The following is a 16,787-nucleotide window of genomic DNA, read 5'->3' on the forward strand; positions in this document are numbered from 1 at the left end:
ATCAGTTCAGAATTCCCTCCCCCCTTTGTGTCACTGTGGCTGATTCCAGTTTGTCTCTTCCAGATCAGTCAGCAGTTTTTAAAGCCTCCATTTCCAACAGCACACAAATTGCTCTAGGAGTCTACCCTGTTGCTGGACACAGCATTTACTACTTTTGGCTTCCCCTCTCCACTTGGAAGGCAAAGGTCTGGTGCAAGGGGAGGCCCCGTATTCAGCATGAGAAACAAACTGGAGTTACACCTATGGCTTATTTTATTGTATTTTTATTTGCATGAGGAGTTGAAACAAACTTTAGGGGTTTACTAAACAGGAACTGTTCAAGTCAAACAAACTATAGTTAGCAGGTGATAGGGGGAGGCACAGCAATCCTGGGGAAGGCAGAGATGGAGGGGGGAAGAGGCTGATGCCTTTTTACAACATGTGCACACACTCTACCTGTGCATGAATATGCCTCTCCTCCCTACAGGCTCACCAACCACTGAGCTATTTGCTAAACCTCTTCAGAGCATTGTAAATGTAAAGCTGAAGGTAAATGAAACCACAACTTTCCTTAGCCAGCACAGGAGGAATTTGCTTTTTTGTTTTAGAAAAAGATTAATAAAAATATTGAAAAAATTCTTCTCCTTTTATATATTTTAACCTAGTAGAATTCAGAAGTTTTTTAGAAAACTATGTTACCCTGGAAAGAACATTCAAGTTCACAACCAGCTGCAAAGAGGATACACACAATGCCTACAAGCAGCTTGGGATTCCAGCACACAAGAACCAGGTCTACCGGCACACACACTAAAATGGGTGAAGAGCAGGGTGCATTTTTGCCATGCTAACTTTAACTTTCGGCATAAAAGAAAAAAATAAGGTGGTTTTAAAAAGGCTCTAAACTCAACTGATACATACAAAAATTAGTTTTTAAAAATAATCATAGCAGTTTGGTCCCAACTCCAAGTTAACATTTAGATGTTTATTCACGTGCTTCATTGTTTTCTTATGAGAACCAAAAATAGTTTCCAAAATTAGCCATCTTTAATTGGTGTTACTACATACGCAAAGGCCTAAAATAAGTAGAATATGAATTTAAAAAACAAAATACACAAGAGGGGAGAAGAAAAATAAGCAGGCGAGTTAATCCCCACCTTTATCATCTCAAATTATAAGAGAAACAAAAAATGTCAAGATACTGGGTTAAGCTGGGCACAAACTGAAATCCACATCGTCTTCAAAGACTGTTGCCAAAAAATATCTGACCATCTAATAAGGTCACAAACAAGAGACAAAATTTAGGATCACACTTGATATTGGACCGTATTCAGTCCAGCAGGTAAAGTCTTTGGGAAGAAAGATATACTCCAAGAGTGGATCCGAATGTAAGTGATCAGTCCCAGTCCACATGTATGGAGGCTGAATTTAAAAATGCAGTTAACTTAAGATAATTTCAAAGCTCTTTGGCAGAGCTCTGTTCAGCACATCAGCATTACCCTGGCAGAGACTCCAACACTGCCTTGCTGGATCCTCTTCCTCCTTGCCAGGGTGTTCAGGGACATGCAGACTCCCTGGCTAGTCAGCAGCTGACTGTAGGTTGTCCTTTTCCTCTCGATTCTCCGTTCCACTTTCATCATCCTCGATTTCTCCCTCCTCTCCACTAAATTTGTCGTGGGCCCACTTGGGGCTAGTGCTCGATTTTCTGAACATGAAACGACCTCTCCCTCGGGGGAAGGCACCCCGGCCTCTGCCTCTGTTCACCCACTTCTCACCACCTTCACCCTCCCGGTCATCGTGCTGCACAGGAAAGAAATCAGCCAGGTCAGACAACACTCACAAATCACTTTCATCAATAAAAACGTAAATAGGCACAATATCATCCCCTAAAATAACCCCGACTTAAGCTGTGCAATACTGCAGCACAAATCAGATCCCCTTATTGTTTAGGCAATGTGTGTCAAATCAGATGACTAGTGAATTCAATACATAAAAGGAGGACAAGTACATGTTTGTGTTTGAGAATAGCAGCCCACTGGTTGAGGCTGGAAGGGCATTGCTCACTAAGCATTCTTTACTTTCCCCTCTGTTTTTGTGCATGTGTGTTTCTTTTTCTGGCACAAAGCTTTTAGCAGTTTTCTGGACCAGGAAGGACACTGGTGGCACCAACACACTCCAGACTCAGTGGGCCTGCAGCTGATTCTGTGCTTACAGCTAGGAAGTTATTTTATGGAGGATTTTACATGCAGTTATATTCGTCCCACCTAACTAACTCTTCTGAAAAAGCTTTGCACACATTTTCAGATGCTCTTTTGACCATGAATGTTATATTTACAATATATTTTTAAAAACTTTTGGGAACATTTTGCATAAGAGAAAGATGTTATTGGGACAGCTAATTTTGATTAGGTTTATGGACTGATTACATGACCCAGAATATTGTATCTAGGAGAGTGAAGTAGAGACCAACACAATATATAATAAAGATTATGTCTTCAACAGCAATCAGAAGACAGGGCAGAAGAAGGGACAGCAAGAGTGATTTAGGGCTAAGCCACATACGACCTTTATAATAACTCTGAAGAAAGATTAGAGGGATCTCAAATATCCAACAGAATGGGTGGGGGGAGAGGGAGGGGGCAGGGTTGGTGAAAATAAGCCATTTAAAGCTGACACTAACTCAAAAGTGAAGCCCTAAGAGAAATCCATGCAGGATTTTGCCAGACTAGCCGACAGAAAATGAAAGAATGCTACAGCCAGCAATAAAAGTGAATCGCATTAGCCAATCCCAGAAGAAGCAGGCACTGTAGAGAGTGTTGAGATGCACAGCTCAGTGGTTTAAGCATGGGTCTGCTGAACCCAGAGTTGTGAGTTCAATCCTTGAGGGGGCCATTTAGGGATCTGGGGCAAAAATAAGGGACGGTACTTGGTCCTGCTGTGAAGGCAGGGGACTGGACTTGATGACCTTTCAAGGTCCCTTCCAGTTCTATGAGATAGGTATATATCCACATTAAAGTTTCCGTACTGCCCATGGAGAACATGTTCTTTTACTGGGCCCTCCAGATTTTGGTTAGTGGCAAACAGTTCTACAACGGTCAGAGCCGACTGCGCCCTAGATGCGAGTAAAGATTTCTAGATGCCTCTTGTGGGGGACAGTGATTTGAGAACCCCAGAACTGGTATTTTAGATGGCTTGATGGTCGCTGGTTCTCTCTCCCCTGAAGACTACATGTAACCTGTAAAAGCAGACAGAATGCACAGCAAGGCATGTTCATACATACCCTGGTTCTTCAGAAACATACCAGATAATACTTCTTGCTCTTGGGTGTGTATTCTGGGTCCCACTCCTCATCCCTGTTTCGCTTCTGGAAGTCATTGCCGCTGCTGTTGTTGTTGTTATTGTTTCCCGAAAAGGTACCTCTGCTCCACCCTCTGCCTCTTGCTCTGAACTGGAGTAGCAGCGAACAGAAGACGAAAAGAAGAGGGGTAGAGAGAACAGGGCTTAGAGAAATGGCATTAGGTCTTGTCTTTTCTGTAGCTCTAACTGTTCCCAAGAATACCTTTAGCCTAGCCACAAGAAGACTGTCAAACACCTATACTCTCATTACCTATTAATATTTTTGACCGTATCTGATCATATAGCTACCCCTGGAAATACACAGCTATCTATTGGTTTATATGCACGTGCAGGGAGTGCAAGGGAAGGCATTTCACACATACAATGTGCAAACACAGCAGGGCTATTTAATTAAAACATGAGCTATTTCTAAAGGAACCAGTGCAATTGCAGCCAGAAGAGTCATTAAAATGGCTTCATCGTAAGTTCTCTGACACAAGCTCATCTTTACTCCTGTCAGTGCCACTGAGCAAATACTGACACACTAGAGCCTACTGGATTGGATACAGTCTCAGGCATTATCAGCAAGACTTCCAATTTCAAGCTCCAGAATTTATGCTGGGCTGGTGATTGGGAGCCACCATAGAGTGTAGAATCACCACCAGACTAGTGTACTTCCAGTCACCTTTGAGATCACATTACCTGGTAAAAGCAGCAATTTGCACAAAGTCTTATGCAAAGGTTTTATACTGTTGTTTTTTTTAGGGGGTAACTTACGAAGGTCCCTCTAGCTCTTCCTCTCTCATTTGGGCCAGCAAACTCTTTTGTCCCAAGCCGGGACTTGTCAAACCCTGTGGTACTCTCCTCCCTCTCCTCGCTCTCCTCTGGGTAGTCCTCCCCTTTGTACGAACGAGAAGACTGTGAAGATGAAGAAGTGGACCTGGATCGCTCACGCACTCTCCTGTGTTTCCTGTACCAGGGATTGAGAGGGGGAAAGGGGAAGAGAAAATCACCAATGTAGTCACTAACTTGGTATGGTCCTGTCTCTGCTGTGAAGTCACGCTATCACTCCTCCGCCCTCCCTTATTATGTCCGTGCACAGCCAAAGTCACAGTTAGTTAACGGCTCAGAATCAGCTACAGTGCGCAGCTCTGAGAGGTCACAGGACAGCTCCTTTCCCAGGATTCGTTCTTAAAACCATACACAAATTGTAAGGAGGCATCTGACCCTTTTCAGCTTACACTGTTTGTAATAAGGTAGCAAACTGAAGCCCAGTTGAGAACAGAGCCACATTGTGCTAGACGCTGTACAAACACAGACAGTACCTGCCCTAGAGCTTACAGACAAAACAGATGAGACAGAGGAAGAGGAGATGGGAAGTGACTTCCTTAAGGTCACAAAGCAGGTCAGTAACAGAGCTGGGAACAGGACAACCCAGGTCTTCTGACCCCCAGAGTCCAGGGCCCTGTCCACCAGGCTGTGCTCTCTGATCACAGAGGTCTTTAAACCTATTGTACAGCTATGCAGCCGGGACTAATTTATTCCTCCTACTGGCCTCCTTTCTCCAGTAGGTATCTCGACCTGCATCATTACAGGAGAAAAAAATCCACTCAGTTGAAGAGGCTCTTTTTGTTAAGAGTTTCCAGTTATGACACACGTTTGTAAAAGAAATCCAGCTGCATTCTGTTATAGGAGAAATTTCAATTTAAGGTAACATCACTCCATGACATGACCAGATTTGCAAACTGTACCTTTATAGGAGGAAATAAAATGGTCAGCAATTGCATGGCTAGAAGAACGTTACAGAACAATTCCATGAGGCCGAGCTGTTGCTCTAAGCCCGATCCAGCAAAGCACTTAAGCGTGTGTTTAACTTGAAGCACGTGAACAGTCACAAACTTTAATGGGAAAACTCATAATTCATGGTAAACACAAGTTTTGATGGATCAGGGCCCAGCTTGCCAGTTCTGTCTGAATTTATGAATATGCACTAAAAGGCTATTTCTTTGCCAACTTTGACAGACATGGTGTCATTCAAAAGCCAGCAGCTTATAGATAAGCAGTAAAGATATTTTATTTAAAAATTAAGTCACCCATTGGTCCAGTGAACTCAAAAACACATCACAAGGTTTCTCCTGGGTTACAAATTAGTCACAGTGCCAAGTGTGCATCAGTTAAAAGGAAAATGGAACCAATGGGAAAGTATTAAAATGAACCTAAGAGCAAATCAGTGGAGTCACTGACAGCATTTCTCCATTCTGTGTGAAGCGAAGGCAGTAACAAAACAAAAAGGTAATTTGCTCATCCTGGCACAAGCAGCCACTTAGTTTGTTTCCCCTAATTATTCAACATGTACGACAGCTGCACTTCCCCTTTGTAGTTCTGCATCTAATCACAGAAGGCAAGCACAGCTCAGCTCTATTAGTTACAGCAGCAGGCATACTACTAGGGTTGTCAAGCAATTAATCATGATTAATCGCGCTGTTAAACAATAGAATACCAATTATTTTGAATATTTTTGGATGTTTACTACATTTTAAAATATATTAATTTCAAACAACACAGAATACAAAGTTTTAATTTATTTTTGAATTAAAATATTTGTACTGTAAAAAAAGATAAGTACTGTAGTGCAATCTCTTTAACATGAAAGTCGAATTTACAAATGTAGAATTATGTACCAAAAAATCCTGCATTCAAAAATAAAACAATGTACAACTTAAGAGTCTACAAGTCTAATCAGTCCTACTTCTTGTTCAGCCAATCACTAAGACAAACAAGTTTGTTTACATTTGCAGGAGATTGCTTCTCCTTTACAATGTCACCTGAAAGTGAGAACATTCACATGTCACTGTTGTAACTGGCGTCACAAGATATTTACAGATGTTTTTGAGTGCAGTTATGGAACAAAAAACTACATTTGTAAATCGCACTTTCATGATTGATAGATTGCACTACAGTACTTGTATGAGATGAACTGAAAAATACTATTTATTTTGTTTATCATTTTTACAATGCAAATATTTTGTAATATAAAGTGAGCACTGTATACTTTGTATTCTGTGTTGTAACTGAAATAGATACATTTGAAAATGTAGAAAACATCCACAAATATTTAAAAAGAACAGAAGTACTTGCAGCACCTTACAGACTAACAAATTTATTAGAGCATAAGCTTTTGTGAGCTACAGCTCACTTCATCGGATGCATGCAGTGGAAAATATAGTCTGCAGTCAATCAGGAAGTAAGGGGGGGAAATGGGAACAGGGAATGGGGGTGGGGAAATTGGAATCATATTTTGCTAAGAAGGGGGAAAATGGGAACAGGGACACAGGTAAGGCTCTATGGTGTCAGAGCTGGGAAGGGGGACACTAAGGAAGGAAACTGGAATCATGCTTGCTGGAAGTTCACCCCAATAAACATCGAATTGTTTGCACCTTTGGACTTCGGGTATTGTTGCTCTCTGTTCATGTGAGAAGGACCAGGGAAGTGAGGGGGTGAAGGAATAAGCCTCCTAACATCTTTAACTGTATTTTCCACTGAATGCATCCCATGAAGTGAGCTGTAGCTCACGAAAGCTTATGCTCAAATAAATTTGTTAGTCTCTAAGGTGCCACAGGTACTCCTTTTCTTTTTACGGATACAGACTAACACGGCTGCTACTCTGAAACAAATATTTAATAAATTTCAATTGGTATTCTATTGTTTAACAGTGCTATTAATCATAATTGATTTTTTTAACTGCGATTAATTTTTTTTGTTAATCGTGTGACTTAACTGCAATTAATCAACAGCCCTACATACTACCAATTCCATAATGCAAGGTCTTGTTTCCAATTACAAGTGGCAGGGATCATGCAATAAAGAAGTGAAGATTAGCCTTCTACATACTTCTTTTTTGACCCTTTGTGACTTCTCTCTGGTTTCTCAGTTGATCTTTCCCTTGAATGGCTTGAATCTCTTGAGTCCACGGATTCTCTCGACTTCTCTCGTTTAAGATCTCTTTCTTTATGTTTTTTACGACGTTCGATATCAAGGCGCAGGTCAACTGGGTCGTCTTTATATTTCCCTTCAGTCTGCAAAAGCAGGGAATGGGTGAAAGTTTAACAGAAAGGTTTAGCAGCTTATCAAAAGACTTCAGCACCATTACTTTGCTACTGTCTGCAGAGACTTCTGGAGGGCATGAGTTTATAAACCAACCATTCAAAAATGCAGAATGATTCACTACAAGAATATAAAATCTTCATTTGAAGTCTTCAGTTTTCCTACATATTGTATTATATATACACTTTTCCCCTTTAAAATATTATAAACATAGCTTGATAATACGGGGGTGGGGAGGAAAGGGGGGAGGAGAGAAGGGGAGAGAGCATATCAGGAGACCAAAGACTAACTTGGGTTATGTATCACAGCCAGTGAAAATTGAGAACGTTAGTGGTTAACGGTCCTCTAATGGGAAGTCAAGTCCAACTGATTTTGTATAACTCAACTGGGGCACATACGCAACCCTAGCTCTTTATGTTTCTTGTGTCCCCCAGGGGATTGCCACTGAATAACACAATTCCTCTCACTCCTCAGAGGGACCAGACCCATCTCCCTAAATGTCAGAAGAAATTTTAAAGTGCTAGATCTGAAGGCAGCACTGAAAGAGAGAGGGGCAATAGCTATTTGCCACTTGGAAGATGTGATGCTAACATCACGGTTACTGAGTCAAGTGGTGGAGTTACACAGAGGCCAGAGAAAAGCAGCTGTTGAATTTATTCTGGGAACTATGAATATTCTCGGAATCTTGTTTTAATCGCTGTCAAATCAAAACCAAACATCCTTACTAGTAATGATCTTCAAAATGAATGACATACCAGTTGCACTTTATTTCACAGAACCAGGGGACATTCTACACAAGATTTGCCCCTCCATGTGTCTGTCTAGCAGGTCTATTAATGTAAGGTACATTATGAAGAGAAGAGAAAATAGCCAATAACCAGAAAAGGTACAGTCGAGAATAGTACAGTCAATTGTATGCAGAAAAATCTTCAGCACTAGGCACAATCTTTTAAATTTAGTTAACCAGAGGAAATTTTCTGGGTGTGTAACACTTGTCTTAATATCATTTTCCAATTAAGAAATTCTCCTTTGAAAAAGGAAAATAGTTATTGTGTTAACTGAGCAGGTTCTAGAGTATTTGCACACAGTGCTATGCTTGGGAACTGCACGACTGGATTTGCAACATGCACCAAATGATTAGATTTATCTTGAATTAAATAAAGAGAGATTAGTAATTCTCTAGCTATTAAATTTTTACTTACATGAATTTCTAAACACTTTTTTGTTTAAATAAAGATTAATTTCAATTAGCAGCAGGAGTGGGAGCTGGTGCTTTGTTTGTATTGTTTGCTCTTCTGCTTTCCCCAGGCAAAGGGCTTTAACTGTTACTCAGAGCAAAAATGCTCCCAACACGATGGCTGATAGGTAAGTGACAAAATCATCAGCAGCAACCTTATGTAGCGCAGCAGACACCTATTTGCATTTGTGAGGGCACATCTGTTTCATGAAGGGCTGGAGAGCTGTTTGAAAACCATGTTTTTTATACACACTGCCAAGCTGGCGCTCAGAGATCAGGCCCATCAAATTCATCTCACCATCGTCCATGTCAAGCCACAAGTGTGTTTGGAAAAAATCAAAAACAAATATATGAAACAAGTAAGGTTTCAGCAGGACTGTTTAAATCTCTTCACTGTAAATATGTATGAAGTTGAACAAACAAAGGTTAAAAACCCCAAAATATAACATTTTAGGTTAAACCATTTTTATGATTGCTTATAGACTGTACAATGGCTTAACATTGTTCTACTCATAATAGCTAATATACTGGATTCCCAGGGGCCTGTTCTATCAAAACAGGTGCTGAGTGTTAAAGCAACAGCAATCAACAGAAATGATACAGTAAAGTGTTAGGACAAGATTTATTATCTGCTTAGTAATAGTGTATTTGGTTTAGATATGGATTTATTTTTACTTTCCTTTTTGACATGCATGTCTTTTGAAAACATGGTTGGAAATATCGCATGTATACAATTGATTTAATAATACTTACAAGCAGAAAAATATCACAAAAAGTCTCTTCTCTCATCATGGGCACTTGTTCCAAATATCCTCTCTTTTTTTCTCAAGCTCACCTCAATTGACTTTGGGGTCATTTACCATATTCTAACCACTTCACAAAGGTTGATGATACATTTTTAATAAAAATTAACCCTTTGTAGTTCATTTTTAGAATTATGCCCATCCTTAAAAGAAAAACACAAACTTAAGTAGAGAGTAATTTAAACAAAAACATCACTGTTAAGTTCATGCCCAATGCACTCATTTTGTTCAATTATTGATCAGATCAACAGTTCACCTTGTTGCCAGGCTCTCTGGAGCTCTTCATTTCCTCTTGAGTGAATCCATGTTTTCTGAAAGTACTGGGAGAAATATCTATCCTCCTAAAAATAAAGCAGAGAATGAAGCTATTACAGCCTTCCCATAAACAGTACTCCAAGATCTCCTAAGCCTAATTCTGTTTTAAAACAGGTAGTTTCTCCATTATAAATATACATACTATACTGCTTTTTAAAAGTAAAGTTGAGCAGGCCATTATACCCTGAAAGTGAGATGCTGTGCATACAGAGTAACACACAATCCTGATACTCAGACCATAACAGGTGCATTATGTTAATGAACTGACCATTAGTGTGTTAAAAGTCCTCGTAATATGGTTTTCTTACCCATGACTGACTGGGCAGCTGATGAGCATGCGTTACTGTGCTGGCCCCCACAAATCACAGGTCTCTTGTACAATATTTCATTGCCTACTTCAATGGCAAAGCCCAATAGCTCCAAAGAAAGAGTTATCTAGCAGATTGCAAATACGGTAAAGAGGTTATATTTATTTACAAAAAAGAGATCGGCAAATTTAAACTGGGTTTGGGCTGAAAATCTAGAGTGATACTTCTCTGTGTCTAGATAATAGCATGGATGATCACAAAGTGCAGACAACAATCCTTAGGCAGAAACACAAGTAGGGGCTATTTTAAAAAGATAAATTCATATAATTTGGGAATAGCCATGTCACAGAGGCACTGTTGTCACTTACTTTTGTGGGTTTAAAATTGTGTGCGTGACAAGACCAAACAAGAACAAGGGGCCATTCAATAAAATGGAAAGAGACAAAATGTAAGGTGAAAGGAGTAAAAATTTGTGTGTGATGATTTTTTTTTTTTTAAAGGACTAATCAATCTGTGGAATTCACTTCCTCAAACTAGGAGCCAGGAGCTAGCATGATTCAAAGGCAATTAGGCATTTCTGTGACATGAACATGCAATTACATTAGACATCATCAAAACAATTTGATAAGGGATATAAGCCTTCATGCTTCAGCGCTTTCAGCCATCCAACAAGGACTAAGGACAACCTTTTCTGAGTCAGATTATTCCATAGTTGTCCTTGTAGGGTTTTTTAAACCTTCCTCTCAATCAGCTGGGACTATCAGAGAATGGAAATCAAACTAGACCAGGGTTTCTCAAACTTCATTGCACCGCAGCCCCCTTTTGACAACAAAAATTACGACAAGACCGGACCGATGCCTGAGCCCCCACTCTGGGGGGTAACGAAACTTGAGGGCTTCAGCCCTGGGCGGTGGGGCTTGGACTTTGGCTTCAGCTCCAGGACCCAGCAAGTTTAATGACAGCCCTGGCGACGCCATTAAAACGGGATCATGACCCACTTTGGGGTCCTGACCCATAGTTTGAGAACCACTGAACTAGACAATTCACTGACCTGGCCCAAGACCCAGTATGGCAATTACTATGTTCTTAACTACATGACTGATAAGTTTTGTCTACTGTTGGCTCCTCTCTTGTATTTTTGATTTATGCCCCATAGTTAACTATTAATATTTTAAAAATACTCCTGGAGCTTTAGAAAAAACATTAAAACAATACCCCCCACCTGTGGATTTCAGGGCTCTTCTTGTTTTTAGCTTGATCTTGCTCCATTCCTCTCTTTAGGTATTTTGTAAAGCGTTCATTCAGTGTCATTCCTGAAGACCCAAAGTGATGCTCTGTCGGGGTTTTCAGTGAAGAAACATCACATAATTAATACAAGTCAGATTTTAGGAAAAGGCATGTGAGCTCTACCACCATGTCTGCAATGGCTTCAGAAAGTAAAAATGTGTAGCCAGGTGACAAACGGATGAGAGTCAATGGGTCTAGCAAAAGTGGAGGCCACCTACTTGAAATCAGAGAAATGGCACATGCCTGTGTCAGCGGTGAATTCTGCCTCAGTTGTGTTTAACAATGAACATATTTTTAAAACAAAAACTAAATTTATGCAAATCCATTAGACTACCCCAAATATCTGCAGATCCCACGCCAGTCTGCTGCAAGAGTGTTACTTTTTGCAGTTTTGAGGGTAGGCAAGACGGCCTCTCCCCTCTCCTCCTACAGCTAAATGCAAGACCTTGGGGGAAAACATCCCACATGGTTGCTATTTTACTCTATCACTTGTCCTGTTGGTCAGCAATTCTCCTGGGTAATTAACTAGCATGAATGGAACACCGTTCCAAGGAACGGATATAGTGGGGTGGAGAAGCAAGGGGTGAACTTTCAACCAAGAATGTGTGGACACTTGACTCACCTTTTACATGATGGACTATAGTCACTATGTGCTGAGCAAACAATTCAGAAGGACTTCGCTGAGACTGAGCTGACTGTATATGGTGGAAAATGGAGCGGAACTCCTGCTCTTTTTTGTTGCTGTGTACTAAGTCACGACATAGCTTCCGCTCCTGCGCCAATAAACCACTTGGACTAGAAAAGAACACATATTTTAAAAATATAACCATCATAAAACCACGCTAAACAGAAGCAGCTTTCAAACTGCAAGTTGACAACCTTCAAAGCAATAAACTGGACTTATTCCAGCCACTGCATTTCATATACTACTAGAAAGTCCTCTGTAATACAATTTTCAATGGTTCTGTGTTTGCCCCCTTATATGGCTTCTGAATTACAGGTTCCTCTTTTCTGCAAGGTTCATCACAAACTTCCCTATTTATAGCCAGATCTTGTTACAATATGCAAATGATGGGCTGTCTGATTCAGCCTTATATAGGAAGAGGTATATTTTACCTTCCTCCTCCCACCCCCAACATCTGGGGCTAGATTTTAATCTCAGAAGCAGTAGAGAGAACTGGATAGGACCAGGCCCAGAAGCTCATCTCAGCCATCATTTATCTGATGCCCAGGGGTGTTAAATATCCCAAAACCAGTGGAGGCAACCACAGAAGATGGAAGAAGGATCTTCAAAGCCCTGAAAAGGTTGGGTAAGACCTTAATATTGCCCTAGAATAAATCTAAGGAAAGCTGAATTTGTTAATAATAAATGTGCCTCACCACAATGGGCCATCAGACCCACACAGAGGATGAGAGAGTAGCATTAACAAAAGGTTGCTCAGAAACAGGAGAGCTAACTGTCCAGTATTGCTCAACCAGCATCCCAGTTCTTGTAAGTAAGTCAAACCCTTCCCAGCACATCATGGATCCCCCCCAGCCCTACATCCCTGGGGAAGAATAGCAGTCACCATCACCCTGCTGCAGCACAGAGAAGACTGATTTAAACGGAAGTGATTTAAAGCACCGAGCAGGAACTTTAAACTTTGATTTTAATCTTGTTTTACACTTGTACTTTAGTATAACCTTTCTTTAGGAAAATAACTCACCAATGAGAATGGACATTTAAAACATGTTGATCTACCATTAAATGTAGCCTTGACACTAAATTTGGTACCATTTGCTAACCAGGAGGATACACTGTATCTATACACATTTATTTAAGCAATTATATAGCATTACTTACTTTTGTTCAGATTCTTACATTATTACATTATAAAATGGTGACTGATGCATTTCTTACACACTAGGTGCTAATTTTTTTAAGTGTGATTTGTGTCAAGCTGCATTCAGATGAAAACTGAAATTCAATTAAAAATGCAGAAAAACAGCATTTTAGAATTTTTTGATTAAATAAAGCTCCCTTAAATGTGCCAGATACATAAGAAAAAACTGACTGACTAAGCAAAGGAAGTCTGAACTGTAGTGAATGAATGGACTGCTTATGGTCACAATGGGCCAGATTTTCAAAAGGTATCTAAAGATACAGATAAGTGTCTAGTGGGATTACAAAAGCACCGGAGTTAAGCACCTGACTCCCACTGAAGTTAATGGGAGTTAGGTACCGTGGGTGCTTAAATGCTTTTGTAAACCCAGTAGGCACCTACATATCTTTGAAACTCTAGCCCCATGTTCTTCACGTTCTTAGAACTAGTAGATCTTATTCTCACCCACTCAGTTATTATTCATAGACAAGAAGAGGAAAACAAGCTTTCCTACTTTTTTGACTCTTAATGGATTTTTCATCTTTGAATGAACTAGTCCAACAGAAGACAAATCACCTCGCTACACCTGCTAGCTACATTGAAACCAAAAGTAATTAAAGTAAATGCTTTCTGGCCCAACAGAAACTGAAAGCACTCGCTGAAAGCATTCTCTCCAGACTAAAAATAATGAAAATATAGATCCTTAATGCAGTACACAACATTGTTTCCCCCCAATTCTGTATAAAAAAGCAACACCCTGATTGAGTTGGGGATTTGTCTTGTGTTGAGCAGGGGGTTGGATTAGATGACCTCCTGAGGTCCCTTCCAACCTTGATATTCTATGAACTCATTAAAACTCAAGAGGCTCACTGATGCAGTATTTATTTACATTATTTTAACAGATTATGGTAAATCTAGGCCTTAACATAGGTTATCACAATTTCAAATTTAATTTTAAACTGATTTTTAAAAAGAAAAGTGTATTTAATATAAAGTCTGATTTTTTTTAAAGTGAGGGTTTTTCATCCGCTTTGCTGCAGCAGAATATAATCCACCATCTCCACAGCACACATCCCATGTATAGAATTGCTTCAGTAAAAGCAAATCCTGTGGCTCAGAAAAGACTGTTTTTTAAAGCACATCCAAACTGCATTAACACGCTGTAATGGTAATTCTGATCACTTATTGTTTGCATGTTCAAAGTGCTGTTCAGATATTAATCCCTAAAACCCATGTTGCATGTCCTCACATGTGACTCACATGCCATTAGCAGCCATCTTAGTTCCTTTCTCTTCATTCCTGCTGAGTTTTAGCACTCCCTCCAGTGTTCCACAGAGCAAACTGACATTTACTGATTAGTTTCAGAGTAGCAGCCGTGTTAGTCTGTATCCGCAAAAAGAAAAGGAGTACTTGTGGCACCTTAGAGACTAACAAATTTATTTGAGCATAACCATTGCATTTGAGCATAACCATTGCATCCGATGAAGTGAGCTGTAGCTCACGAAAGCTTATGCACAAATAAATTTGTTAGTCTCTAAGGTGCCACAAATACTCCTTTTCTATTTATTGACTAGTAGCTCTTCCCTTTAGCAGAACTAACTTTATTGAGCATCCCCTAGTGGTCTCCTGAAGCACCAGAGCCTTACAGAAAATTTTAAGTGGCTTTTGGGGCTTCTAGGAGGATTTCATTAGCAATGTTACCATACATTGAGAAGAGAACAAAGTGCCTTGCAAACATACATTTTTAAAGCTGTAACGCTGACATTGCAACATTCTGAGTAGCTCTGGACAGTGGAGAGCAGAATTTGATTACTTTTGAACACGGAATGGTGTGGCTTGAATGAAGGACTGGGATCCAGAATCTCCCAAGTTCTAAACTAGTGTCTTTGCACTGACTTCCTGGGTAGCTCAGGGAAAGTCACTCAAACTTTAAGCTTCACTTTCTCCATCTGCAAAATGGGGATAACATGATTCACCTTCCACACAGGAGAGTCATATTGGTGTGTTAACATTTAGAGATTCATGTGCTCTCTGTGACAAATGACGTGTTGGTAGCTGATTGTACAATATTCTTTATTTAACCTGCCTATGTTTTAGAGAGATCCACAAGGGGTTGGGGGATGGGGGAGAAGGGGAAATAGGCTAGTGAAGCCACTACCTAGATTTAACTTAAAGGCAAATCCTTACCGTGCAAGATCTTCATCAAAGGAATCCATTCGGACATTGACCTGGGCCTCCCGGGTAATGGAAAAGGAGGATTTGCCAGTGGCTAAACCATCTCCTCTGGTTCCTGGCTTCTCCCGACTCTCGGAGGCCTTTCTCAGAGGTGGTGATGTACTTTTTTCCTGACTTGCTTTGTAAGCAGTTACTCTAAAATTCTTTTCAGGAACAAACCCCCTGTGACCAGCTTCTGCTCTCTTGGATGCTAGCTTGTCTTCCTTTTTAGATCTTTCAGAATAGGGATCCTCCTCCATTTCCTCAGCTTTCCTTTGCTTCTCCTTTGCAGATGGTAAAAACACTATGCCTTCCCATTTACCTGGCCTATCCTCATCCTGAATTTTGCTGGAGGTTGCTACCACTTTAGACATGAATTTGGGCTCATCATCAAACTCCGAATCCTTTCGGCCCTTTGCCTTGTCTTTCTTATCCTGTTCATCCATCTCGTCTTTGCCATAATGACCTTCCTTGTGGAACTCTGCCATCTTCAGCTTCTCAAAGTCATCTCGAAACTTATAGCGTTTAGGAGACTGGCTACTGCGATAAGGCTTTTCAGGGTCAGTTTTGGAGGTGTACAGGTCTGATTTCATCTTTCCATCTCCTAAACCCAATTCAGAGAAGCCTCCCTTCTCTTTCATTTTTTCCTTTTCAACATTTGTTAGTTTCTGTTCCTTGTCTTTCCCATTCTCAGTCTTCTGTTCTTCCAAATACCTATTTAAAAAACAAACAAACACACACACACACACACACACACACACACATTTAAGCAATTCTCTTATTAAAGTATAGACAAGAGTCTTTAATTCCTAAAATGCAAAGCAAGCAAACAAGTCTTAAAAATTCCAAGACATAAAAACATACAGAAGTCTCTCTCTGGTCCCTGATAAATAAGGTAAAATGTAAAGCTACCCAAATGTTTACTTTAGAAGACATGAATATGGTCTTAATATATTCAGCAAACGTGCTGGAAGATGGGTATGCAAAATGGATGATGTGAGGTTCAAGAGCAAAGTGGAACAGCAAAAAGCTCTTCTTGAGCAAATAAAAAGAGAACCAACTTACCTATATTTTCTAAGGAAAATATTAAGGTCTTACCCAATCTGTTTAGTCACTTACAAACCTGGTTCAGAAGAATTAACACATCAAAACTTTCAACTTGGACTGTTCTGCTTTAAACAACACACTGGAAATAAATGCCTCAAAAGCTACGTCACATTTTGGATGCAAGTTTCCTAGGAAAGCTAAACATTTCATATACTGTAAACACAAATAAAAGCAAAAATAAAAAGGTTAATGGGAAAAAGATTTCTTCTCTTGGGAGGACAGACAGGCACTTTATTCT

General features: G+C 40.0%; 1 protein-coding gene across 3 annotated transcripts in view; it reads right to left on the bottom strand.

The window, feature by feature from the left end:
* Positions 1-269: 269 nt before the first annotated feature.
* THRAP3 (thyroid hormone receptor associated protein 3) overlaps positions 270-16,787 on the bottom strand; it is a 70,007-nt gene continuing 53,489 nt past the window's right edge. For all 3 annotated transcript variants that reach the window (XM_074934425.1, XM_074934426.1, XM_074934427.1), the window contains 8 exons: positions 15,416-16,156; positions 11,989-12,161; positions 11,302-11,413; positions 9,713-9,797; positions 7,204-7,388; positions 4,090-4,282; positions 3,278-3,424; positions 270-1,776 (listed from right to left, as the gene is read on the bottom strand). In XM_074934425.1, the coding sequence (XP_074790526.1) occupies positions 1,555-1,776; positions 3,278-3,424; positions 4,090-4,282; positions 7,204-7,388; positions 9,713-9,797; positions 11,302-11,413; positions 11,989-12,161; positions 15,416-16,156 (1,858 nt within the window). In that variant the 3' untranslated portion in view covers positions 270-1,554. The remainder of the gene's footprint in view (positions 1,777-3,277; positions 3,425-4,089; positions 4,283-7,203; positions 7,389-9,712; positions 9,798-11,301; positions 11,414-11,988; positions 12,162-15,415; positions 16,157-16,787) is intronic.

This window comes from Natator depressus, chromosome 19 (assembly GCF_965152275.1).
Source record: "Natator depressus isolate rNatDep1 chromosome 19, rNatDep2.hap1, whole genome shotgun sequence".
In the NCBI taxonomy this organism is placed as follows: Eukaryota; Metazoa; Chordata; order Testudines; family Cheloniidae; genus Natator; species Natator depressus.